Source organism: Triticum dicoccoides, chromosome 4A, assembly GCF_002162155.2.
Source record: "Triticum dicoccoides isolate Atlit2015 ecotype Zavitan chromosome 4A, WEW_v2.0, whole genome shotgun sequence".
Lineage (NCBI taxonomy): Eukaryota > Viridiplantae > Streptophyta > Magnoliopsida > Poales > Poaceae > Triticum > Triticum dicoccoides.
In genome coordinates this window covers 593491222-593515673 of record NC_041386.1, presented here as the reverse complement: position 1 = coordinate 593515673, position 24452 = coordinate 593491222, and the positions used below count along the sequence as shown (strand labels likewise).

General features: G+C 45.6%; 3 protein-coding genes and 2 non-coding genes across 6 annotated transcripts; 3 read left to right on the top strand and 2 right to left on the bottom strand.

The window, feature by feature from the left end:
* Positions 1 to 3908: 3908 nt before the first annotated feature.
* LOC119289267 lies at positions 3909 to 5604 on the bottom strand. Of its 2 annotated transcripts, none has more exons than XR_005141471.1 (4): positions 5233 to 5604; positions 5072 to 5148; positions 4835 to 4967; positions 3909 to 4270 (listed from the first exon to the last, which is right to left on the bottom strand). XR_005141471.1 is itself a non-coding variant. In XM_037568627.1 (4 exons), the coding sequence occupies exons 1-4, from the start codon at positions 5381 to 5383 to the stop codon at positions 4255 to 4257; spliced, it is 357 nt and encodes a 118-aa protein (XP_037424524.1). In that variant the 5' UTR covers positions 5384 to 5604; the 3' UTR covers positions 3909 to 4254. The 2 variants fall into 2 exon arrangements, 1 of the variants encoding a protein (XP_037424524.1); XM_037568627.1 differs by having other exon boundaries at positions 5072 to 5128.
* A 371-nt stretch (positions 5605 to 5975) lies between these two features.
* Positions 5976 to 8073, top strand: LOC119287099. Its single transcript, XM_037566608.1, has 2 exons — positions 5976 to 6297; positions 7485 to 8073. Exons 1-2 carry the CDS (start codon positions 6236 to 6238, stop codon positions 7690 to 7692), a joined length of 270 nt encoding a protein of 89 aa, XP_037422505.1. The 5' UTR covers positions 5976 to 6235; the 3' UTR covers positions 7693 to 8073.
* A 1237-nt stretch (positions 8074 to 9310) lies between these two features.
* Positions 9311 to 9383, bottom strand: TRNAR-CCU. Its single transcript has one exon. It is a non-coding gene; the product is annotated as a tRNA-Arg (tRNA).
* A 1126-nt stretch (positions 9384 to 10509) lies between these two features.
* Positions 10510 to 10581, top strand: TRNAQ-CUG. The gene has a single exon. It is a non-coding gene; the product is annotated as a tRNA-Gln (tRNA).
* A 12515-nt stretch (positions 10582 to 23096) lies between these two features.
* Positions 23097 to 24056, top strand: LOC119287098 (glycine-rich RNA-binding protein blt801). Its single transcript, XM_037566607.1, has 2 exons — positions 23097 to 23319; positions 23434 to 24056. The coding sequence occupies exons 1-2, from the start codon at positions 23212 to 23214 to the stop codon at positions 23812 to 23814; spliced, it is 489 nt and encodes a 162-aa protein (XP_037422504.1). The 5' UTR covers positions 23097 to 23211; the 3' UTR covers positions 23815 to 24056.
* The last annotated feature ends 396 nt before the right edge of the window (positions 24057 to 24452 follow it).

Sequence of the window (24452 nt, the reverse complement as noted above, 5' to 3'; positions counted from 1 at the left end):
GTTAGGTTTCTAAAATTGCTCTAGAGGGTTCCCTGAACCGCTTCAAAAATGCCTCAGTTAGGGCGTACCCCTAAAATGATTATTAAAAAGTTTGTGAAGAACATGCATGAAGAGGTTAACTTTTTTTTTTCGAGGGTATGAAGAGGTCAGCTAAATAAGTTCTTGAAGTCAGATTCCTCGGCTGGGCTAGACGGCATCCACCACCACATGAACCCTCCGTGGCTGCTGCAATCTAGCTTCCTCTTATATCTTTCCCTTAAAAAAAAGCTTCCTCTTATATCTTTCCCTTAAAAAAAGCTTCCTCTTCTCTCTCTTTAGAGAACACTAGCTAGTAGTGGAGACAGAGGTCTGGCCGACTCGGGGGAGAAACCCTAGTTTGCAGCAGACCCCCCTCCCTGTCTCCCTTCTCCTTCGCCGCCACCTGAGGTTACCGCCGGCCAATCCTGGTGCACCACCAAGGAAGGTGGCGGCGGGGCATCTGCTGCTCTGCTCTCTCACAGGGGGGCCACGGGACCTGAGGCGGCGGCCTCGGTCGGAGTGGTGCCACCCGTTGTGCGGCGAGTAGTGGCGTGGGCGTGATGGTGGCGGCCCTGGCCGTGACGATGACGGAGCACCGGTGGGCATGGACCTGGCGTGGGACCGGCAGCCGGCGGCACAAGATCTGGACGCCCCCTTCCTTCCCCGACTCGGTGCGGTCCCCCCTTCAGATCTGGGTCTAGGTCTTGTTCTTTGATCTTCAACCTAAGTTATGTGGGTGGGATGGTGGTATGTGTTGTGTTTTGTGTCGAATATTGTGTACATGTTGGGTTATGTTTGGACTTGGTGTTGTAGTGTGGGTAGGATTTGTAGTGCCAGAGTCGTACACGTTGTACCCTTGGCCTCTTATATATGTGGAGGCACCCCACGTTGTAACCTATGATGGCTAGATAGCGTCAGGCACGCAACGGGGAGCCAACGGCTTGTGTCGGCGCCCGGGGGGTCGGTGTCGCGGTATCTCGGGGAGGAGCGCCCGTAGTCATTACCCCGGGGAGTAGGTGAGTTCACTGAACCTCGTTAACAAATCTCAGTGTCGTCATTGTGCTGTGATTGCTTGTTCCTCGGTGGATTGACTGTGCGCCTCAGATTTATTCTAACAGTATGGAGCCAGACCAGGAGAAATCCATGGTCGGACATGGTTGGCCGCCATGACGGTTGCGCTCGAGGGCATTGTTCTTTCTCCTTGGAGGCGTTTGCCAGGTCAGCCTCCCTCCACACACCATCCTCTAGCCTCCCAGGTGAAACCCAAACCTCGGTGGGCCGCGGCGGCACTCTCGGGGTCGTTCTCCTTCTTGAAGGTGCTGCCTTTGGGAGCTGTTTGGATGGTGAGCGTCGTTTGGTGCGTTTGGCGGCGGTTGTTAGTGTGTCCTCTTCGTCCAAGCTTGATGTTATCCCTCCTCTGCGACCGAGCCGTGGGCAATTCTGTTTGAGGAAAACTTTGGCGGCTCGTCGGGAGTGCGTGGATCCTCGCTATGTGGCCATCCTTCGACGGCAACCATTCTCGTTCTAGGTGGAACATATCCATCTTCCGGCGGTGCGGCGCCTATCGAGTCAGGTGAGGAGGTTGTGGCCTCCTTCGGGATGGAATTGGATGGTTGTGCCGTGCGGGGGTCCGTAGCTGTCGGTGACCACACTCCCTGTGATGCCAGTCATCCCTTCTCCTCTGTGCCGCATGGTCCTAGTTCACTGGTGCTTCGTTCTCGGAGGAGGGCCTTGTTGTCTTCAGTTGCCCGCTTCTTTGATCTATCCTTCTAACTTGTAGCATGTGAGGCTCTGTTAGCTGCTCGCCAACGTCTTCCTTTCTTTGGTTCTGTGTGCTCTGTAATACTGACCGGTTGATGGCTTTATTAATTTAAAATCAGGCCAGGCTCGAGCCCCATCTTCGACTAGGTTGATGTCTTTTCTCTAACAGAAAGGAGGAAGAAGACTACAATGATAACCACTCTATGCTTATAACCAACAGTTTTTCTTTTCTTTCTGGTGAATGAATCTCAGATTATAAACATGTCCAATGATCCACATTTGCGGCCACTAGCCAAAATTTGGGTCGGTCGACCGGCGCCTGGCCCCAAATGACTAGGGGTAAAAAGCGCAAATAATCAGTTTTCTTAAAATATCTCTACTACTATAAAATAAGCAAACGTTAACTCCCTTGAACGCACCCCGCTTACTGTACACAGAAGAAAACACATCAATTGGAGGGTCAAGATAAGCCTACTCAATGGGATCTAACCGTCAATACAGAAAAGTACCCCTGATGTTGTACGATAAGCAATTTAGGTGGGCGGACGAAACTCTGCCATCCTTGAGCCAACGCCAACAAAAAGAAAAGAAAAAAACACACCGAAACAGCCACATCCGCTCCAAAATTAGCGGCGACCAATCCTCCTGCCGCTCTTCAGAGTTGCCCTCCACCGAAACGCCTGCGCCGAGGACGCCCGCACCAACGACGCCAGACGACGCCGACGACGCCCGCGACATCCACGACGACAGCCTCCTCGCCAACACAGGTGCATGCTTTCTCTTCAATCTTTCAGACGCCGTCGCCCACACTGACGCGACTGTCTCCGGACTGCGCATCGGCGGCGACAAACTCCTCGGCATGCACCTTTGCACGCATCTTTCAGACGCCGTCGCCCACACTGACGCGACTGTCTCCGGACTGCGCATCGGCGGCGGCAAACTCCTCAGCATGCACCTTTGCACGCATGTGAAGATGTTAACAATGACATCCGTTCATTGCTCCTGTTTCTGTTCTGCATAGTTCTACATAAATAGTGAAACCATGGTTAATCCACATACTAGGATCTATGATTGTCCATGTAATCGATGCAAGAGATGAACCATATGTCGTGAGCATATGTTATGAAAACCAATCATAAAGTGCATGAGCAAGTGAAATCATACCACGGATCCTCAGCAGATCCCCATGGTACTGAAAAATTGATACCACTGACCTAACCTATGACTGAAACAAATCTTTGTAGTTTGCCACAATGTTATGTCAAAATCATATGACCATAAGAAAATACACTCTATGCATGAGGCCTCTTGATCGAAAGCGACAATCGCGATTGAATCTATTACAAAGATGTCCCCTCAAAATCATATGACCATAAGAAAATATACCCTATGCATGAGGCCTCTTGACAGCGACAATTGCGATTGAATCTATTATAAAGTACAGCATTACATTTCGAGGTTGTTGGTTCCATATTCTAAATGATGGTCTTGCGCTCCATTAAATATAATGATCTCACATGTTTTTACAGGAGTTCGTATTCGTATGGGCCCTACCACTCCCAACAGGACCCCCACTCCCAGCAGGGCGCGCACCCCCTTCCAGGATATAAGCAACAACCAAACATCAGGTATTGATCATAACCCAGTCAGGACGCGCACCCCCTTCCAGGATATAAGCAACAACCAAACATCATGTATTGATCATAACCCGGTCACTCAAGTTCGATACAGTATTACAACTGCTGAACTGTTTCATGATTTGCAGACCCAAAGGAACTAAAAAGGCAGAGGGATAGAGAGCGGTATGCAAAAAATAAAGATGAGATTAATAAGAGAAGGCGTGAAGCCTACAAAAGAAAAAAAATACCAGTGAGGAAATAGATGGCCTACATAACGGAACACCGGCACAGCTAGCTGTATCACAAGGTAATGATGATCAAATTTCATTATCTATGCCCCAATTGAATTGGCTATAACTTATTTGGAACATGATATGGTGAGTCTCAGTTCCATATAAATGTTTGTATAGATGGGACCTAAACTAACAAAAACCCTATTTTCAGATATACATTCCAGTTAACATTGAACACTTCCATTGGTACCTAGCAGTTATAAATGCCGGGCAGCGATGCATCCAGGTGCTCGACTCGCTAGGCCCAGGAATGAGCCGCAAAGACCTCACCGCTATGGTTAGTCATTAGTCCCACTACACCATCTTTTGATAACACGATTTCTGTTATTGTTCGGTTGTGATGCTAATACTTTTTCATTTATTCATTCAACAGCTCAAAGGACTAGAAAATGTATTCGAATATGCATCGCTTCAAGTGGAACTAAAAACTGATAAGTGGAAAGACTTAAACATCTCATCATGGCCAAGGGAAGAGTTTATTAAGAGCAAACTACAAAGAGACTGGTATACCTCCTAACTCAAAGGCTCAAAGTAATTGACTTCCGAAGACTCTGAATTTAGGCTTATTTTGACAGCAATCTGTAGGAGGAATTAGTTTAAATAAGCATGGAGTAGTTTAACATTCTTGAAAGCAAGCTGCGCACACATCTTACTGAATTTAGGCTCATCTTGAAAGCAAAGTTTTTATAGTTTTTTAGCTTTGACATACAATTTTGATAGTTTGGGGACAGATTTAGTCACTGAACCAATTATGACCAGCACATCATTAAACTTTAGTCTCAATATATCTGAATTTCTATCTCTGGACCATGTGGCGGCAAGCAAGCAAATTAAATTGGTAAACAGTACAGTGTACAACTGATTCAGCACTAGAGGTCGACAGTGATAGCACCAAGCGAAATTCAGTAATTATAACCAGCAAATCATTAAACTTAGTCTGAATATCTCAATTCTATCTCTGGACCATGTGGCTGCAGGCAAGCAAATTAAATTAGTAAACAGTGCAATGCCTATCTCATTGAACACTAGGGCCTGAGAGCAACTAGATTCAGTCAAGCATGCAAGTGAATCTAGAGCAGCAGAAAAATCAGGGAACCAGACCTATGAAATCAAAACGAGAGAGAGGTAGAGGGAGAGCTTGACCTTGGATTGTTGCTGCCCCATGGCTGGGCGTCATCCCGTGAGAGAAGCCTCACTCCTCCTCTCCCTACATCAAGTTGGTGCAGGTGCGTGGTGAGTTGGAGGCTGGCTGCATCCATTGGCGTGTTGAGGTCTCCTGCAGCCCAGCACGAACACCAACAGAGCAACAAGGTGTGAGGAACACGCATACACTCCTGTAGAATTGAATCAAATAGAGAGGGGAGGCGGGAGGTGGCGCACTTTTTCCTTGAGTGAGTGCTGCTAAAAATCCATGGCTGGGTGTCTTCATCCTCCTCGCTGTGCATAGAGTCCAGTTGCTGTGTGCGTGAGGCAGGAACGTACATCTCATCTCAGGGAAGGGAAGAAGAAGAAATCCAAGAGGAAAGGAGAAGGGGGCGGACCTGTATGTCGTCGGGGTAGCCTTCCTGTCCCGGAGCCACGGGGTAAGGTCGCCGGAGCCAGACGGAGCAGATCCAGCGCCGGTGCACGCGCATCCAGCGCCTCCAGCGCCGGCGCACGCGCATCCAGCGCCTCCTCGCCCAGCAGCACCATCAGCGGCGGATAAAAATTCAACCTTTGACCTACGGGGTGTGAGAGAGCGGCCGCGCTGGTGACGAAGGGGAGGGCAGCCTGACCAGGGAGCGCCGGCGATGGTGACGAAGGGGAGGGGGCGGCCTGACCAGGGAGCGCTGGCTATGGTGGAGAGAATGGGGAACGGAGGAGATTGTGAGGGAGTGGTGGGGAACTATCCAGAGAAGAATCTGAGGCGGCAGTGGAGATGATGACTGACGGTTTTTTTTTAGAAATCTGACGTTTTTTTCTTAATACTACTATGTAGAGTACTGTACTAGGCAGGGACGGGAGAGATTGTGATTGATCACGGCCTTGTCCGAACCAAAAAAGAAGTTGTCTTATTTTTATCGGTCGTGTCCGATTCACCTCACATTATAATAATAAAAATTAGATCCAAAATAGATGTTTTCACTATAGACCAGGATACATGTGTTGGATCAGAAATATGTCACACTTTTTGAAAATATAATTTGAGTGACATGATAACATTTTGTAGCAATCTGATACTATGTTAACTTGTTTTGTTTGAGACGTGCGTTGCACGTGCATGCTTATTAGTCTGGCCTAAACGAACGAGACGAGCAGCGAGGCAGCGCCCAATCAGAACCTCTTTCCAACCCCTCGTCGCCTCCCCGTCCTCCCTCTGCAACGACTTTTCTCCCCTCTTGTTCCAAGCCCAAATCGAGCCAAACCCCGACGCTCCAAATCGCCCAGCTCGGCGATCCGGGAGGATCTGCAAGAAGCCGAGACGCCGGCTCCACCGGAGCCCGGAGGGGAGGCGGGCAGGCGGCGGTGGCGGCGAGGCCGTCAGCGGCGGCTGGGGTGTCTGCGATGATAACCCGGTCGAAGCTGGTGGAGCAGCTGCGCGACTACCAGATCCGATCCCAGCACAAGTAAATTCCCCCGTCTAACCCGTTCACCCACCGAGAATCCCTCGCCAGGTTGCGGTGATTGACTAGTATATGCTCAGATCTTGGGGTCTCCCTGATTTTGGCCTCCTCTAATCATGTTAGGTTCGGATGCATGCCTAGTTGATTAAGGTGTGATGCGATTTACTCTGCCCTTGTAATTCAATCGTGTGGAGCGATTCACTTAGCGGCTTAGTCAGCTGTGAAATCGATGTTGCGGCTGCGTGTGTTGATGCCCGCAGGCATTTCTTTAGTTGGTAACCTAGATCCAGCAAAAAACATTGTACACCAGTTGTTAGAACAACAATGCCTGTTATCTAGCGATCCTTGTCAAGATCTTTGCCATGACCCTTTTAAGTCAGTGTTAGTGGTTTTTTTTTTCCTCATGAATGCCGCAATTGCACGTGTAGAGAGGAGTGTGCACTGCCCTGCTTTCACCATATCAAAACCTGCCTGCTTGTGTACTCCAATTTCTGAAGAGTCGTGCTTTACTAATTTTCACCTGTGGGCGACCAGTTAGTGGTTGCCTGGTTTGAGGAACCGGATGGTGAATGGACCATCAAATCCTAGGTCCATTGTTTGGTCTGAGGAATTGAATGTGTTAGTGCATTTACTCTTCCTTCATAAGCATAAAACCAAGTACAAAATGAAGGATTGCGTCTCTGTTAAATTTGATAGACCAACCATTGATGGATCAAGTGGGTTCCTCAACAAGACACTCCACTTGTGCCTTCACATGCTATTCACCTATATCCATCTCAGCTCTCAAATGCATCATTCGAAAGAGTTTCATATCTCTTAGGCGGTTGTTATGGCAAACTACGTGCTTGATGTTTCCTGAATGTAAATGTTGTACCTATGTTCGTCTCGAATGCATCATTCAGAAGAGTTTCATATCTCTTAGGCGATTGTTATGGCAAACTACTTGATTGATGTTTCCAGAATGTATTGAACGATGCTAGCTGACCAGTTTATCTTGTTATGACGAGTTTCATGCCGCATTAAAAGGCTGGTAATTCTCTTCAGATAAATCATGCAACTTTGTGGTGTGATGTGTTATTCTCCTGTATTGATCTGAAATGATTTCCTCTCGCTGTTAGTCCTCTTTCAGATATGATTGCCTCTTTTTATGATCTGATCTGAACATGGTTCTGCTTTCTGAACTTCTGCAGGCGCGACATTATCGGAGCTATCTCATGGGGCTTGCTGTGCTGTCTCCTAATAGTATCCTCATACATGATGCTATACTTCAGGCACTTCTGGTTATCAGCCGTCATCATCTCCGTCGGCATTCTTCTCCCCGCCGGCCTGTATATTTTGAGGCAGAGGAAGCTGGCTAAGAAAAGAGAGCGGAGATTATTGTTGCCTCTCTCCATGTAAGGTTATCATTACATTGTAGTGGTAGGTTCCCCTGATTTTGCGGTTATTCTTGACTAGACAGAATCCGCATTCCGGGCTTGCTTGGCACACATCCAAACAGTTGATAGGCCTCTGCTGCCTAGTATACGTCCATATTCTTTAGTCTTCACTAAAGTGCTGGAAGAAGTACACCATCAATTTTTGAGGCTCCAGTGTTGTGCGAATGAATACACTAGCTTGTGTGTTTCTGCTGCAGTTTGTTTTCCTCTTCTTCTTCTTTTTCTTTTAATGGTGCTTGCAGCCTGACAAGGTATCTTGATGTATCCGACCGCCCCGAGTCACACTTTTGTAACTAAAGAAGAATAGATTGTTTTGTTGTTCTGATGGAATTTGTGAGCTTCATGTCCTCTCCGGCCACTCTCAGTCAGTCGGTCCAGTTGGTTCCTGGATCGAAGTTATGACACTGGATGTGGTGCTTTCACAGAATCATGTCTGCACAAATCATATATCGAGCACTGTAGTGCTCCTGAAATTCCTGTTGTGCCTGTAATCTTTTGCAACATATGCTGCTTGATATGGGATCTGGCAATTATGTTCAGAGATGCAAAAGAAAACAATTCAGATGCAACTTATTTGCAAGTCCTTCCTAGCAAAGAAACTTGATGGTAAATTGGCAATTATGTTCAGAGATGCAAAAGAAAATTTTCTAGAGTAAGTAGCAAGGCTTGTTAGATTCGTTGCAAATGCAAGAGATGGAAAAAAAGAATCGCGCCAGGTAGGGGTCGAACCTACGAAGAAGAATAGATTGTTTTGTTGTTCTGATGGAATTTGTGAGCTTCATGTCCTCTCCGGCCACTCTCAGTCAGTCGGTCCAGTTGGTTCCTGGATCGAAGTTATGACACTGGATGTGGTGCTTTCACAGAATCATGTCTGCACAAATCATATATCGAGCACTGTAGTGCTCCTGAAATTCCTGTTGTGCCTGTAATCTTTTGCAACATATGCTGCTTGATATGGGATCTGGCAATTATGTTCAGAGATGCAAAAGAAAACAATTCAGATGCAACTTATTTGCAAGTCCTTCCTAGCAAAGAAACTTGATGGTAAATTGGCAATTATGTTCAGAGATGCAAAAGAAAATTTTCTAGAGTAAGTAGCAAGGCTTGTTAGATTCGTTGCAAATGCAAGAGATGGAAAAAAAGAATCGCGCCAGGTAGGGGTCGAACCTACGAAGAAGAATAGATTGTTTTGTTGTTCTGATGGAATTTGTGAGCTTCATGTCCTCTCCGGCCACTCTCAGTCAGTCGGTCCAGTTGGTTCCTGGATCGAAGTTATGACACTGGATGTGGTGCTTTCACAGAATCATGTCTGCACAAATCATATATCGAGCACTGTAGTGCTCCTGAAATTCCTGTTGTGCCTGTAATCTTTTGCAACATATGCTGCTTGATATGGGATCTGGCAATTATGTTCAGAGATGCAAAAGAAAACAATTCAGATGCAACTTATTTGCAAGTCCTTCCTAGCAAAGAAACTTGATGGTAAATTGGCAATTATGTTCAGAGATGCAAAAGAAAATTTTCTAAAGTAGCAAGGCTTGTTAGATTCGTTGCAAATGCAAGAGATGGAAAAAAAGAATCGCGCCAGGTAGGGGTCGAACCTACGGCCTTCCGCTTAGGAAACGGACGCTCTATCCACTGAGCTACAGGCGCTTCATGTCTTTCCTGCCAGGTACAACTTCCATATTCTAGTTTTCTTACTGTGAAGCGCTTTCTTGGGTTGCCGGTACAGATTATGAGGATGTCTGTTTCGTTTTTTCCCTTGGTGGCAGCTGAATAAGTGTGGGATACGTTTTTTGCAGGTCAAAAAGCTTGTAGAGTGTTACTCAACTCGTAGAATTACAATCATCAACGGTTAGCTGGACAGTTTCCTCAGGACCAAAACCCAACCAAGTCATGGTTCTGCCTTTGATACGAGCACTGTCACTAACCTTATTTTGAACATGCATTATCTTTTATCTCTCTTTCAGTATACACAAGCAAGCAACCATCTATTCTACTCCCTCCGTTTTTGAATACAAGCCTTCTTAGAGATTTTAATACAAACTATATACAAATGTATATAGACGTATTTTAGAGAGTGAAAGTAGAGTCATTTACCATATTGGAATCTGTAAAAGGGCCTATATTTAGGAACGGATGGACTAGCAAAACCATAATTATTATGATTACCAAATCAGGCTTCTTTGCTAGAAAAGGAACATTTGGTAATCATAATATTTATTAAGCGTGTTGTCGTAAAGAAGCTTGATAAATATTATGATTACGTGTTGTCGTAAATGTCACGTTGCCGAGATGGAGAGGGATCAACCGACCAGCAAGAACACCATAATTATTATGATTACAAAATGTTCCACTGCACGCGGAGGCAAAAGGATCAATCTGTTCTTGTTCTTCTCAACATCTCTACGGCCTGATATCAGCTGGTTCGCCTGCAGCCTGACGAGCGCTTCAGTAAACCTGATCCTTTACATTTTGTCTTTCCTTATGCCAGTCCAGCCTCATTCACTCTGCTCCTCTTTGCTTTTTCCTTCCGGAGGTCAAGGAATAATCTCTCATACGAAAGAGGAGGGCAACTGTTTACCACATGGTATGTGTCATATGTGGTAAGCAATTTCATACTTGAAATGATGCAGTTGAGTTATGAGGCTTTATTTAAGTGGTGATCTAGATAATAGAGAATAGAAGTAGATGAAAAATATATAATCAAAAAAAAAAAGGAGAGCAACTAAACGAGTCCACGAAATATAAACGACAAGCTGAAAAAGTAGTCACCAAAGGTCCTATGGTCTAGTGGTCAGGACATTGGACTCTGAATCCAGTAACCCGAGTTCAAGTCTCGGTAGGACCTCTTTTTTCATTTAATTTTTGTTTTGTACTTAACATATGGAGTTCCCTAGTTTTCTCAAGGAAAGAGCTATATACCATATCTTTAATTAAAGACAATTCCTCGTTTTTCTCTTCTCTATGGAGTCTGTAAGTACTAGATTTCATATTCTTTTTTAATGGGAAAATCTATATACTCCATCCGTTTTAGAATATAAGGTGTATTGACTTTCATGTAAGTCGACAATTTAAATGTTTGATCAAGATTATAGAATAAAATAACAACATCTGAACTATATATCATATCTTTAATTAATGACAATTCCTCGTTTTTGTCTTCTCTATAGGGTTTGTAAAGGCATTTCTAACCGATGCCTTAACCGGTAAAATTTACGTTCTACTCTTTTAACCGACATCTAGCTGATCCGTTATCCGCCGTAAGGGAGTAAAATTTTACCCATCTCCCCAATCCTCTCCCTAAATTTACTTTTGTTTTGTACTTAACATATGGAGTTCCCTAGTTTTCTCAAGGAAAGAGCTATATACCATATCTTTAATTAAAGACAATTCCTCGTTTTTCTCTTCTCTATGGAGTCTGTAAGTACTAGATTTCATATTCTTTTTTAATGGGAAAATCTATATACTCCATCAGTTTTAGAATATAAGGTGTATTGACTTTCATGTAAGTCGACAATTTAAATGTTTGATCAAGATTATAGAATAAAATAACAACATCTGGACTATATATCATATCTTTAATTAATGACAATTCCTCGTTTTTGTCTTCTCTATAGGGTTTGTAAAGGCATTTCTAACCGATGCCTTAACCGGTAAAATTTACGTTCTACTCCTTTAACCGACATCTAGCTGATCCGTTATCCGCCGTAAGGGAGTAAAATTTTACCCATCTCCCCAATCCTCTCCCTAAATTTACTTTTGTTTTGTACTTAACATATGGAGTTCCCTAGTTTTCTCAAGGAAAGAGCTATATACCATATCTTTAATTAAAGACAATTCCTCGTTTTTCTCTTCTCTATGGAGTCTGTAAGTACTAGATTTCATATTCTTTTTTAATGGGAAAATCTATATACTCCATCAGTTTTAGAATATAAGGTGTATTGACTTTCATGTAAGTCGACAATTTAAATGTTTGATCAAGATTATAGAATAAAATAACAACATCTGGACTATATATCATATCTTTAATTAATGACAATTCCTCGTTTTTGTCTTCTCTATAGGGTTTGTAAAGGCATTTCTAACCGATGCCTTAACCGGTAAAATTTACGTTCTACTCCTTTAACCGACATCTAGCTGATCCGTTATCCGCCGTAAGGGAGTAAAATTTTACCCATCTCCCCAATCCTCTCCCTAAATTTACTCCGCCGATTGGCGGCCGAGTAACAGTCGGGTCGCTTACTCGCATCGCCCCCCCTCCCGCGGCTGCACTTTCGCCGGTGCGACTCCCGGCGCCTCCCCGTAGCTACTTCGTTGCCTCCATTGCCCTCCGCCACCCTTCTGCCCGACGTCCATCCCTTTCTGCCCCCGCCCTTGTCGCTGGAATTAGGTGAACCACCGCCGTCGTCGCCATTGTTGTTGATTCGTCGGATTGCTTCTTTTCTTCTTCTTTTTCTGTCGGCCGCCGCATCTCACATTGAGTGCACACCGCCGCTACTTCGTTGCCTTCACATTTTTGGCCGCATACACATCAACCGTGATAGAGCAGAGGGTCATGCAAAGATCATGAGAGACTACTTTGACACAAAGCCAACCTATCTGAAGAAGTACATTCGCCGACGCTTTTGGATGCACACAAGTCTTTTTCTCACCATTTGCAAAAGTTCTTGAGAGATAAAATAACAACATCTGGACTATATATATATATATATATATATATATATATATATATATATATATATATATATATATATATATCATATCTTTAATTAATGACAATTCCTCGTTTTTGTCTTCTCTATAGGGTTTGTAAGGGCATTACTAACCGATGCCTTAACCGGTTAGAGGAGTAAAATTTATGTTCTACTCCTTTAACCGACATCTAGCTGATCCGTTATCCGTCGTAGGGGAGTAAAATTTTACCCATCTCCCCAATCCTCTCCCTAAATTTACTCCGCCAATTGGCGGCCGAGTAACAGTCGCGTCGCTTACTCGCGTCGCCCCCCGCAGTTGCACTTTCGCCGATGCGACTCCCGACGCCCTCTCGTAGGCCTCGCCGCTACTTCGTTGCCTCCGCTGCCCTCCGCCGCCCTTCTGCCCAACGTCCATCCCTTTCTGCCCCTGCCCCCGTCGCTGGAATTAGGTGAACCATCGTCGTCGTCGCCATTGTTGTTGATTCGTCGGATTGCTTCTTTTCTTCTTCTTTTTCTGTCGGCCGCCGCATCTCACATTGATTGCACACCGTTGTAGGTCATTCTCTCTCGTCGTTGCCGGCCTGTTTGGTCAGAACAACACCGGTCGGCTGTTGCACCACCACCGGACTGCAAGTGTTCGACGAATTGGCTAGGTGAGTTTTTTTATCGTGTCTTTGTGAACCGAGCCATTTGGATTGAACCAAGCCGTTTGAATTGTAGATGAAGAGGTTGATGGAGATGGCTTTAGAGGACTCGTCGTTATCCGAAGAGGAAGAAGACGACGATGACTTTGACACTGTTTTAGGCATCAGTTTCAATGATGATATTCAGCGCCGAGGAGAGGATCACATTTTTGGCCGCATACACATCAACCATGATAGAGCATAGGGTCATGCGAAGATCATGAGAGACTACTTGACACAAAGCCAACCTATTCGAAGAAGTACATTCGTCGGCGCTTTTGGATGCACACAAGTCTTTTTCTCACCATTTGCAAAAGTCCTTGAGAGATATGATGATTGGTTCAAGCTTCGAAGGAACGAATATGGAGAGATAAGTGCAAGCCATCTGATGAAATGCATTGCGGTTGTTCGAGTCTTGGCATCTGGGTGTTTGGGCGATGCAATGGATGACTATGTCCGCATTGGTGAAGACACAATCTTGGAGTGTGTTCGAATATTAACTAAAGCAGTGATCGTTGTCTTTGCCCGGTGTGCTTGAGAGCACCAACCGAGGAAGACACCCAGAGGATGATGATTGAGAGTAAGAGGGTGGCCAGAGATGCTTGGATCGGCTGACTATATGCATTGGACATGGAATAATTATCTTGTAGGGTGGAAGGGTCAATACAAAGGCCACTTTAACGATCCAACGATCATTCTTGAGGCAGCTGCATCGAAGGATCTTTGGAAATGACATTCATTCTTTGGTTTGCCTGGCTCTCAGAATGACTTGAATGTTTTATCGAGATCACCTTTGTTTTCTCGGCTTATTAAAGATGAAGCTCCTACTTACAACTACTCGGTTAACGGGCATACCTACTCGACGGGTTACTACCTTTCGAATGGCATCTATACACCATGGGCCACCCTGGTCAAAACAATTTCGCGTCCAAAAGGTAACAAAAACATTCATTTTGCCCAATGTCAAGAAGCTGCTAGGAAAGATGTTGAGAGAGCCTTCGGTGTGCTTCAGAAGCGTTTTACAATTGTTTGTGGCACTGCCGAGTACTGGAACTCCAAGGTTCTATGGCGGATCATGACTTATTGCATCATCTTGCATAACATGATCATTGAAGATGAGAGAGATATGCCTGAGAACTTGTGCTACATCACCAATGGGACTCCGGGTGAGCCAGAGTATGATACGAACAAGAGCTTGGCATTCCTTGAGGAGCATTGCAAGATCGAGGACCGTCAAGTTCATTCTCAACTCCAACAAGATCTTGTTGAGCATCACTAGCGACGTCTTAGTGATTCCTAGTTGTTCTATCACATGCTAATTTGCTACATTCGAACCACTCGGCGTGTTTAAATTTGAATAATTCGGATCGTAAATTTTGAATTTGGTTTGTAAACTATATTGGTGATTTGCACGGACATTTAAATTTATGTTTAACTTCTATATGTACGCTAATATGTAGTTGCAAATTATACTAAAAATGCAAAGTTTAGAAAATGATTTTTCATTCTGTTAAATATAGGGGATCGGCTAGGTCCAGCCAAAACTTAGTGGAGTATATATATATACTTGCTACCTCTTGAGCACTGCATTGGTTTTCCCTTGAAGATGAAAGGGTGATGCAGCAAAGTAGTGTAAGTATTTTCATTAGTTTTTGAGAACCAAGGTATCAATCCAGTAGGAGACTACACGCAAGTCACCTCGCACCTACACAAACAAATAAAAACCTTGCAACCAACGCGATAAAGGGGCTATCAATCCCTTGACGGCCACTTGCAAAAGTGAGATCTGATAGAGATAATAAGATAATTTTTTTTTGATATTTTTATGATATAGATTGAAAGTAAAGATTGTAAAGTAAAATAGATTGGAAACTTATATGATGGAAAATAGACCCGGGGGCCATAGGTTTCACTAGTGGCTTCTCTCAAAATAACATAAGCATTACGGTGGGTGAACAAATTACTGTCGAGCAATTGATAGAAAAGTGCATAATTATGAGAATATCTAGGCGTGATTATGTATATAGACATCACGTCCGTGACAAGTAGACCGAAATGATTCTGCATCTACTACTATTACTCCACACATCAACTGCTATCCAGCATGCATCTAGAGTATTAAGTTCATAAGAACAAAATAACGCATTAGGCAAGATGACATGATGTAGAGGGATAAACTCAAGCAATATGATATAAACCCCATATTTTTATCCTCGATGACAATAATACAATACGTGCCTTGCTGCCCCTGCTGTCATTGGGAAACGACGCCGCAAGATTGAACCCAAAGCTAAGCACTTCTCCCATTGCAAGAAAGATCAATCTAGTAGGCCAAATAAAACTGACAATTCAAGAAGACTTGCAAATATAACAAATCACACATAAAAGAATTCAGAGAAAAACCAAATATTGTTCATAGATAATCTTGATCATAAACCCACAATTCATCGGATCCCGACAAACACGCCGCAAAAAGAATTACATCGAATAGATCTCTAAGAAAATCGAGGAAAACTTTGTGTTGAGATTCAAAGAGAGAGAATAAATCATCTAGCTAATAACTATGGACCCGAAGGTCTGTGGTAAACTACTCACACATCATCGGAGAGACTATGGTGTTGATGTAGAAGCCCTCCGTGATCGATTCCCCCTTCGGCAGAGCTCCGAAAAAGGCCCCAAGATGGTATCTCTTGGGTACAGAAGGTTGCGGCGGTGGAAATAAGGTTTCGTGGTGCTCTCGGATGTTTTCCGGGTATATGAGTATATATAGGCGAAAGAAGTTGGTCAGGGGAGCCACGAGGGGCCCACGAGGGTGGGGGCGCGCCTCCCTGCCTCGTGGCCTCCTCAATGCTTCCTTGACGTCTACTTCAAGTCTCCTAGATTGCGTTTGTTCCAAAAATCACTCTTCCGAAGGTTTCATTCCGTTTGGATTCCGTTTGATATTTCTTTTCTGCGAAACACTGAAATAGGCAAAAAAACAACATTTTGCACTGGGCCTTTGGTTAGTAGGTTAGTCCCCAAAATAATATAAAAATGTATAATAAAGCTCATTAAACATCCAAAACAGATAATATAATATCATGAAACAATCAAAAATTATAGATACGTTGAAGACGTATCAATACTCCACTAAGCTTTTACTCCACCAAATACTCCACTATTTTTAGGGGACCGGTTAGAGTTGCCCTAAGTACTATATTTCATATTTCTTCATGGAAAAACCTATATATCATATCTATAGAGACAATTATTACCTTAGATGTGTATGGAGGCATCCGCAAACCTAGGATGTCTGAGACTTCTTGAAATATTACCTTGGGGTGTCTTTGGCATCCCAATCTTTAGCTCTTGTATCTCCTTTATTCTTCTCATATGATAGTCTCCCCTCAATTTAAAAAACTCCAGTTACATAAAGCTTCGCAACAACTTATGAGATACATTAGTATAAATAAATTCAAAACAAATAAATTCAAAACTTTAACATTCCTTGGTGTAACAAATTAATAATTTTATAATAACATCAAATACTAAATGTCTACAAATTCCTAACATATTTATCCCCAAATAGAACATTAAAGTAGCAAACAATGCAACTATAACAACAACATGTCTGTGACGCCCCGAAACCGATGTGCCAGTTGTCTCCCAGTTATTCGCCGTCGTTGCCATGTCATTTGCTTGCGTGTTGCATCTTGTCATGTCATCATGTGCATTGCATCATCATGTTTTCAAAACTTGCATCCGTCCGGGTACCCCAGTTCCGTCCGTTGTCCGCTCTGAGCCCAGACACACTTGCACGCGCCCGCGGCACCTCCGAAATATTATTTTATAAGTGGCCGGAAAATGTTCTCGGATTGGGGTGAAAGTTGGCATGCGGTGTTGTTTTAGTGTTAGTAGGTCGCTTGCCAAGTTTCATCGCATTCGGAGTTCGTTTGATAGCCCAACCATTAAACTATAGCGGCAGTATAGCCGGTCTAACGTCGGGCGTTTTCGGTCTCCGAAAACTGTTGCCGGGCTTTCCCTGTTTTTCCTCTCTAGCCCATCTACACAACCCACCTAGGCCCAGCCTACTCCTCTTCATGCCTGGAGCCGTCCGATCGTGATCCGAGAGTCCGAAACGGATGAAAACACCTAACCCTAGACCCCTGCCTATTTAAGAAGCCCCCCTTGCCATTTTCGGGTGCCCCTAGCCTTCCCCTACCCTCATCCGCCGCACCCCCCTCGAAAACCGCACCACCAGCCAGATCCATCCACCTCCTCCTCGTTTTCCGGCGCCCTCCACCTCCACTTCGCCACTTGGCGCGCAGTCATTGGCTACGCCATCACCGCCAGCCAGCCTCCTCCACTCCCCTCGCGCCACACGCCCCTGCCTGCCTCCCACCTCGCGCAAGGCCCGCGGAACCTAGATCAGGGCCCTGGAAGCCCATCTGCGCACGAGACGTGCCGTCGCCTGCTCGCTCCCGCTGCACCTCCTCGATCCGATCCGGATCGGGAGGGAGCCGCCGCTCGATGCTCCCGCAGGACCTGCCGGCCACCGGAGCACACCGTATCGTCAGCGACCCCTGCTCCGCAACGTCGCCCCGGTCGCGTCCCGGTCGCCCTCTCCTCCCTTCCTCCGTTTCCCTTCCTCCTTCTCTTACAGCTCTCTCTCTCTCTCTCTCTCTGGCCATGGATAGCGCCGCTGCCCGGAGCTCCTCGTCGCCGCTCAGCTTCCGACGTCGCTCGGATTCGTCGGATCCGGCAAGTTTCCGTCCAGATCCGTCCGTTCCCCAGCCTTCCCGCTGTCTTCGGCCCTCGCCGTCGCCGGAGAGCCATCCGCCGTTGTCCTGCTTCCTGTCGTGGCCAGACGCGTGAAGGAGGTCGCCTCCGCGTCGTCGGTTGCGCGTGGGCCGGCCTCCTCGCCAGTCTCCTGGGCCGCAAGCACGCACAAGGCCCAGATCTATGCCGATTGGGCCTCCTCCTCTCCAGCTGGGCTTGGCCCATGGGTGAGCTCCCCACAGCCCTCGTGTTCAGCCCAGCGATGCAGCAGATTCAGCCCGGTGCATTTTTTTTCCTGGCTGTGTATTTGTCTATTTTTTCCGGCGAGTGCCAGTTTTGCAGGATGGCCCCTAAACTCCATGCATTTTATAACTCCCCAACCGTGCATCGGATTAAAACAAACTTAATATGAAACTTGCTTAGAATTTCATCTAGCTTAATAATATGCAACTTTCATCTATGTTTTAAGATGTTTAAAATGTTGTTTGTTTAAATTTGCTTAAATAACTTGCTAAAATGTTTTCTTTCATAACTAAATAACCGTAACTTCAATTTTAACAAACTTTATATGTAAATGGGGTAGAAAAATGCCTAGTTTAACTTGGTGGCATCTCTTTGCATGTTTAATAACTCTAAAATTGTGTTTAGGGCAGAAAAGTACCAAATCTAAATATACGCACATGAGGAGTTTCCAGATTTGTTGTTCGTTGCTTCCGGCCTCATTTAACCTTGACTAGATAGGTAGTTTTACTTTGCTTCACCCTCTTGCCATGTTTAACAACATTTAATATTGTTGGGTACATAAACGAGATCGAACTAAATAACTTGTCGTGGCGTTTCGTCAATATGCAACTCCATTGCATAATGAGCTCCACTTAATTTGTAGGATTGTTTGTGCACTTTGCCATGCCATGCTTCATTAAACCGGACATGCATCATACTTGATTGTGCATCATGCCATGTTCATGTCGTGGTTGTTTACTATGTTGTTTGTTTCTTTCCGGTGTACTTCTTCTCGGTAATCCGGTAACATCGCGTTTGTGAGGACCCATTCGGCTACGTCCGTTTGTCTTCTTCATGGACTCGTTCTTCTTCCTTGCGGGATCTCAGGCAAGATGACCATACCCTCGAAATCACTTCTATCTTTGCTTGCTAGTTGCTCGCTCTTTTGCTATGCCTATGCTGCGATACCTACCACTTGCTTATCATGCCTCCCATATTGTTGAACCAAGCCTCTAACCCACCTTGTCCTAGCAAACCGTTGTTTGGCTATGTTACCGCTTTGCTCAGCCCCTCTTATAGCGTTGTTAGTTGCAGGTGAAGATTGGAGCTTGTTCCATGTTTGGAACATGGATATTTTGTTGGGATATCACAATATATCTTATTTAATTAATGCATCTATATACTTGGTAAAGGGTGGAAGGCTCGGCCTTATGCCTGGTGTTTTGTTCCACTCTTGCCGCCCTAGTTTCCGTCATATCGGTGTTATGTTCCCAGATTTTGCGTTCCTTACGCGATTGGGTTATAATGGGAACCCCTTGATAGTTCGCCTTGAATAAAACTCCTCCAGCAATGCCCAATATTGGTTTTACCATTCGCCACCTAGCCTTTTCTTTCCCTTGGGTTCTGCAGACTCAAGGGTCATCTTTATTTAACCCTCCCGGGCCAGTGCTCCTCTGAGTGTTGGTCCGACCGAGTAGACTGCGGGGCCACCTCGGGGTAACTTGAGGGTTGGTTTTACTCGTAGGATGTCTCAGCTGAGTGTGCCCTGAGAACGAGATATGTGCAGCTCCTATCGGGATTTGTCGCCACATTCGGGCGGTGTTGTTGGACTTGTTTCACCATTGTCGAGGATGTCTTGTAACCTGGATGCCGAGCCTGATCGGATTGTCTTGGGAGAAGGAATATTCTTCGTTGACCGTGAGAGCTTGTGATGGGCTAAGTTGCGACACCCCTGCAGGGATTTGAACTTTCGAAAGCCGTGCCCGCGATTATGGGCAGATGGGAATTTGCTAATGTCCGGTTGTAGAAAACCTGAAGTTGATCTTAATTAAAATACATCAACCGCGTGCGTAACTGTGATGGTCTCTTCTCAGCAGAGTCCGGGAAGTGAACACGGTGTTGGAGTTATGCTTGACGTAGGTTGCTCTAGGATCACTTCTTGATCATAGATTCTCGACCGTGCTTTTGCCTTCTCTTCTCGCTCTCTTTTGCGAATAGGTTAGCCACCATATATGCTAGTCGCTTGCTGCAACTCCACCTTGTACCTTTGCCTTACCCATAAGCTTAAATAGTCTTGATCGCGAGGCTGTGAGATTGCGAGTCCCCGTGACTCACAGATACTTCCAAAACCAGCTTGCAGGTGCCGTTGAACCATGCAGATGACGCAACCAAGCTCAAGGAGGAGCTCGATGAAGATCTTGTCCTTTGTGTTGTTTCATTTCAGTCGATCAGTAGTGGAGCCCAGTCGGGACGATCGGGGATCTGTGTAGCATTGGGGTAGTCTTCTTTTATTTTGGTTCCGTAGTCGGACCTTGTTTGTATCTGGATGATGTAATGCTTTATTCATGTATTGTGTGAAGTGGCGATTGCAAGCCAACTCTGTATCTCTTTCCCTTATGTATTACATGGGTTGTGTGAAGATTACCTCACTTGCGACATTGCTTTCAATGCGGTTATGCCTCTAAGTCGTGCTTCGACACGTGGGAGATATAGCCGCATCGAGGGCGTTACAATGTCTAAACAATACAATTTATATAGGTGGAATTTCTTAACATGCTTCTGTAAATCTATAAATTCTAAAAAATACCACGTAACAGAGAACTTATAATTTCTTACAGTGTCAACAATTTAGCCTTTTATCATGTTTTAAATATCCAGGGATATTCAGGACATCACAAGAAACTTTCCGTTTTAAACAACAAGTCATAAACTTGCAAACTAAGCATGGTAAAGGCTAAACCTAGCACTTTAATGAAATCAAATATACAAAACATCATCACTATGATAGCATTAATCATGTAAACACACAAAAAGCAAGAAGATGAATATTTGGGTGTCTCCAAACAAGCGCTTTTTAATGCCTTTTAGCTAGGCATGAAGGATTGCTTCTTGTTTTATCATCATCACTTTCTGAAAGTTCCCTCGGTGAGAAAGTTACCCTTTTCTCTTACAATGCTATCCTAATCATAACACTTCAAGGTATGAAATCAAGATTTTTTTTGTTATAAATAGGAGCTTCCCTTTTTAGTCGACTAATAATAGGATGCTCACTAATCATTTTTAGTTCAACTTCTCCTTAGAAGATGATGAATTAGATTGTTGTACCTTAGGAACATAAATAAACACCAAACTTTTATCTATAGTGTAACTCCTATTAACTTTTATTGACGCAATAGTTGTCCGCAAAGTGTCTACCACTTCTTCTAACTTATCTATTCTTGAGGGTTGATGATCTATTTTTTGTAGCTTGAAATCTTGTTCTAAATTTTTCATTTTCTTAAGAGCTCACCTACTATGGATCCAAGTGACAATTAATATTTGATCGGAGGGAGTAACACCATTATGTAAATTGTCATACTATTCTCTATGATATCCAATCTCCTCACGAGGTGTTCAAGAGTGACTTTAGATTCATCGGTTGTTTTTTGGTGGTGATCCTAATACACTTTCTATAGCATTAAAGGCATCAAGAGTATTGCTACTCAAAAAGCTACCTCCCGTTATAATATCAAGCAGGAATCTATTCCATAAAGTTGCACCAATGTACAAATTCCTAATGAGCACCATAGTAGATAGTTCCTGAATTGTATACCAAGCGTTTTTTAAACTTTCACCACCCCTTTGTTTAAAGTGAAGGACTTCTAACTTAGGAGAAGTAGCCGAAATTGAAGAACTAGACATGATAACAAGCTAAAACAAAAAAATACCACTTCCTGCATTTTTTTGTGTTTTTATGTTATTATTGAAAAAAGCAGAAAAGCAAAATAATAAGCAACAAAAAGCAACCAAGCAAAACAAAAAAACAAGGCAATAAAGTAAAGGAGTGTAGGACTGGGATTGTGGCTATTTCTCACCCCTTTCCTCCATACAATCACATTGTCGGGAGGGGAAAAGGCGAGGGATCCCCGCGTGGCCCGTTCATCTGCTGCAACTCTCTAAGAAGCATGCCTCGTTCCCTGTCTTGTATGGTCGTCGGGGTGGCGGAGTAGAAGATCCCAATAAAGCTTTGTACACATCTCTGGTGACTGTTTGGGAGTGCCCAAGGCGCGAAGAACAACGCTTGGCTACCGGCCATCTCCATCACTTTTGTTGAATCCGTTAACCAAATGGCAACCCTTTCTTCTTTGCCCCGGGCATAAGAACCAAAAGGAAGACAATGCATCCTCTCCATGGACTCTACGACGAGGTGTCATGGAGGCTTCACCGTCTCAAGTAGTGCCATCCCCGACGATGACGAGTTTGCGTCCGGATGAAAGATGCGAAGGACCGGATCATATTCTCCATCTGATTGTTGTAGCATCTCTGTGAAAGTGAGGTTTCAATTTACAATTTTTCTCTCCGTCCCATAATGTAAGACGTTCTTTTGACACTACACCAGTGTCAAAAAACAGCTTACATTATGAGACGGGGGGAGTAGTATAGTTATCGGTCCTGAATCAACTAAAAAAAGTTATCGAACCCGAAGTAAGTTGCTCATTCCACCACTTATTATTAGGCCCTGTTCGATAGTCATCCAGCCCCGGAAGCACGCAGAGCGATATACTTGGGCGACTCGTAGAAAATGGACTGCGTGCCGCTTCGCTCCTGCGCAGAGCGGAGAGCTACTCCTACCGAACAGCGCCTCAATGCAGCCTTGTGCAAAAAATTATCAGTGTCACATATCAAGAAAGAAAACCGCATTTCACTCCAAGTGTGCACTAGCCCGAAAATATCTGCCGACGTGCCGCGTGATTGGTCCATACCAGGCCCGCCGCGTCACGACCCGATCGGGGCGGGGTTGGTGGCGGCGCGAGAATCCAAAACCCTAGACGCTCCCCGTCCGAAAATATCTCCCCGCGAGCGAGTCAGGGGCGACCCAATCGTGCGTGGGCTGGCCCAGAAAGCCAGAACACTCCTCGAGCCCATCGCGCGAAAATATCTCGCCCCCCGATCCTTATCCCGCGGCGCCGTCCGATCCGATCACGACGGCCCGCGCGGCGCCGCGCGCGCTATAAAAGGCGCGGGTAGGGCAACCTTGACTCCTCGTGCTTTCTCAGGGGTTGGCTTCTCCTCCCCACTCAGTCCTCGGTTCCCGGCCCGGTTCGGTTCGTTAGGGTTTAGTAGTGGGGAAGAGGAGGAAGAATGGCGGACGTCGAGTACCGCTGCTTTGTCGGCGGCCTCGCCTGGGCCACCGACGACCAGTCCCTCCAGAACGCCTTCTCCAAGTACGGCGACGTCATCGACTCCAAGGTACCGTCCCCCTCCCCCGATCCGCCCGATAGATCTGTGAATTCGAGATGGATCTGTGGTTTTTTGCTTGTGGAACCCTGGATCTGACCGGTTTGGTGTGTTTTGGCGGTGCAGATCATCACTGACAGGGAGACGGGCCGTTCCCGCGGGTTCGGGTTCGTCACCTTCGCGTCGGACGAGGCGATGCGCCAGGCGATCGAGGCCATGAACGGCCAGGACCTGGACGGCCGCAACATCACCGTCAACGAGGCCCAGTCCCGCCGCTCCGGCGGAGGCGGCGGCGGCTTCAGCGGCGGAGGCGGTGGCGGCTACGGCGGCCAGCGCCGCGAGGGCGGAGGCGGCGGCTACGGCGGCGGCGGCGGTGGCTACGGAGGTGGCCGCAGCGGCGGCGGCGGTGGCTACGGCAGCCGTGAGGGCGGCGGCGGCTACGGCGGCGGCGGCGGCGGCTACGGCGGCAGCCGCGGCGGCTCCGGCGGCGGCAACTGGAGGGAGTGAATGGTGGGGCCCCTCGCTGGCCAGTTATCCTAGTTACCCGATCCGTTTTTACCTGTCTACCAAAATGTTATCGCTCGCTCGCTCCCGAGTATCCTAGATCTCGCTCCGTCGCGTAGGTTCCGAGATGTTCTGGCTACCGTTAGATGTGACGCTGCTACCGTTCCGTGTTACTGTTCCGTCCCCGCTCCGTTCGCTATGCTTCTAAGATTGAAATGAAAACCTGAGCAAAGTTTGTTCGCATGTGATGCTTCTCTCGGAAGTTTGTTCCTTCTCTGTTTGTGCCGTGAACGCTTGGCCTTGCCACTGGGTGATATTTTGCCGCACCCACTAGGTGATACGTATTTTGGTGCAGATTTTGTAGCCCCTGAATTCGATTGGCTCGACTGGGACGTGCTCCTCCTTAAGTTGATGTTCCCCAGTATTGTTTACATTCTCTTCGTTCATGTCTTACGAATTAGTTGTTGGAGGTGTCCAGACAAATATAACAAATTTCGGCCTTTGTGTAGAAGAATGAAGCTCCAAGGGAACCAACACAATGTACTAATCCGTGATTTCTAATTGAAGTACTCAATGTAAGGATATTCTGATTCTTCACTCATATGGCAACCCTGTTAGTCATCAGTGATCAACATCAGATT

Coding starts and splice junctions, on each gene's coding strand:
- LOC119289267 (XM_037568627.1), bottom strand. CDS start 5,383: ATGGTGCTGCTGGGCGAGGAGGCGCTGGATGCGCGTGCGCCGGCGCTG. Junction 5,129..5,232: donor GCTACCCCGACGACATACAG/GTCCGCCCCCTT, acceptor CTCTATGCACAG/CGAGGAGGATGAAGACACCC. Junction 4,968..5,071: donor AGCACTCACTCAAGGAAAAA/GTGCGCCACCTC, acceptor GCTGGGCTGCAG/GAGACCTCAACACGCCAATG.
- LOC119287098 (XM_037566607.1), top strand. CDS start 23,212: ATGGCGGACGTCGAGTACCGCTGCTTTGTCGGCGGCCTCGCCTGGGCC. Junction 23,320..23,433: donor GCGACGTCATCGACTCCAAG/GTACCGTCCCCC, acceptor TTGGCGGTGCAG/ATCATCACTGACAGGGAGAC.
- LOC119287099 (XM_037566608.1), top strand. CDS start 6,236: ATGATAACCCGGTCGAAGCTGGTGGAGCAGCTGCGCGACTACCAGATC. Junction 6,298..7,484: donor CAGATCCGATCCCAGCACAA/GTAAATTCCCCC, acceptor GAACTTCTGCAG/GCGCGACATTATCGGAGCTA.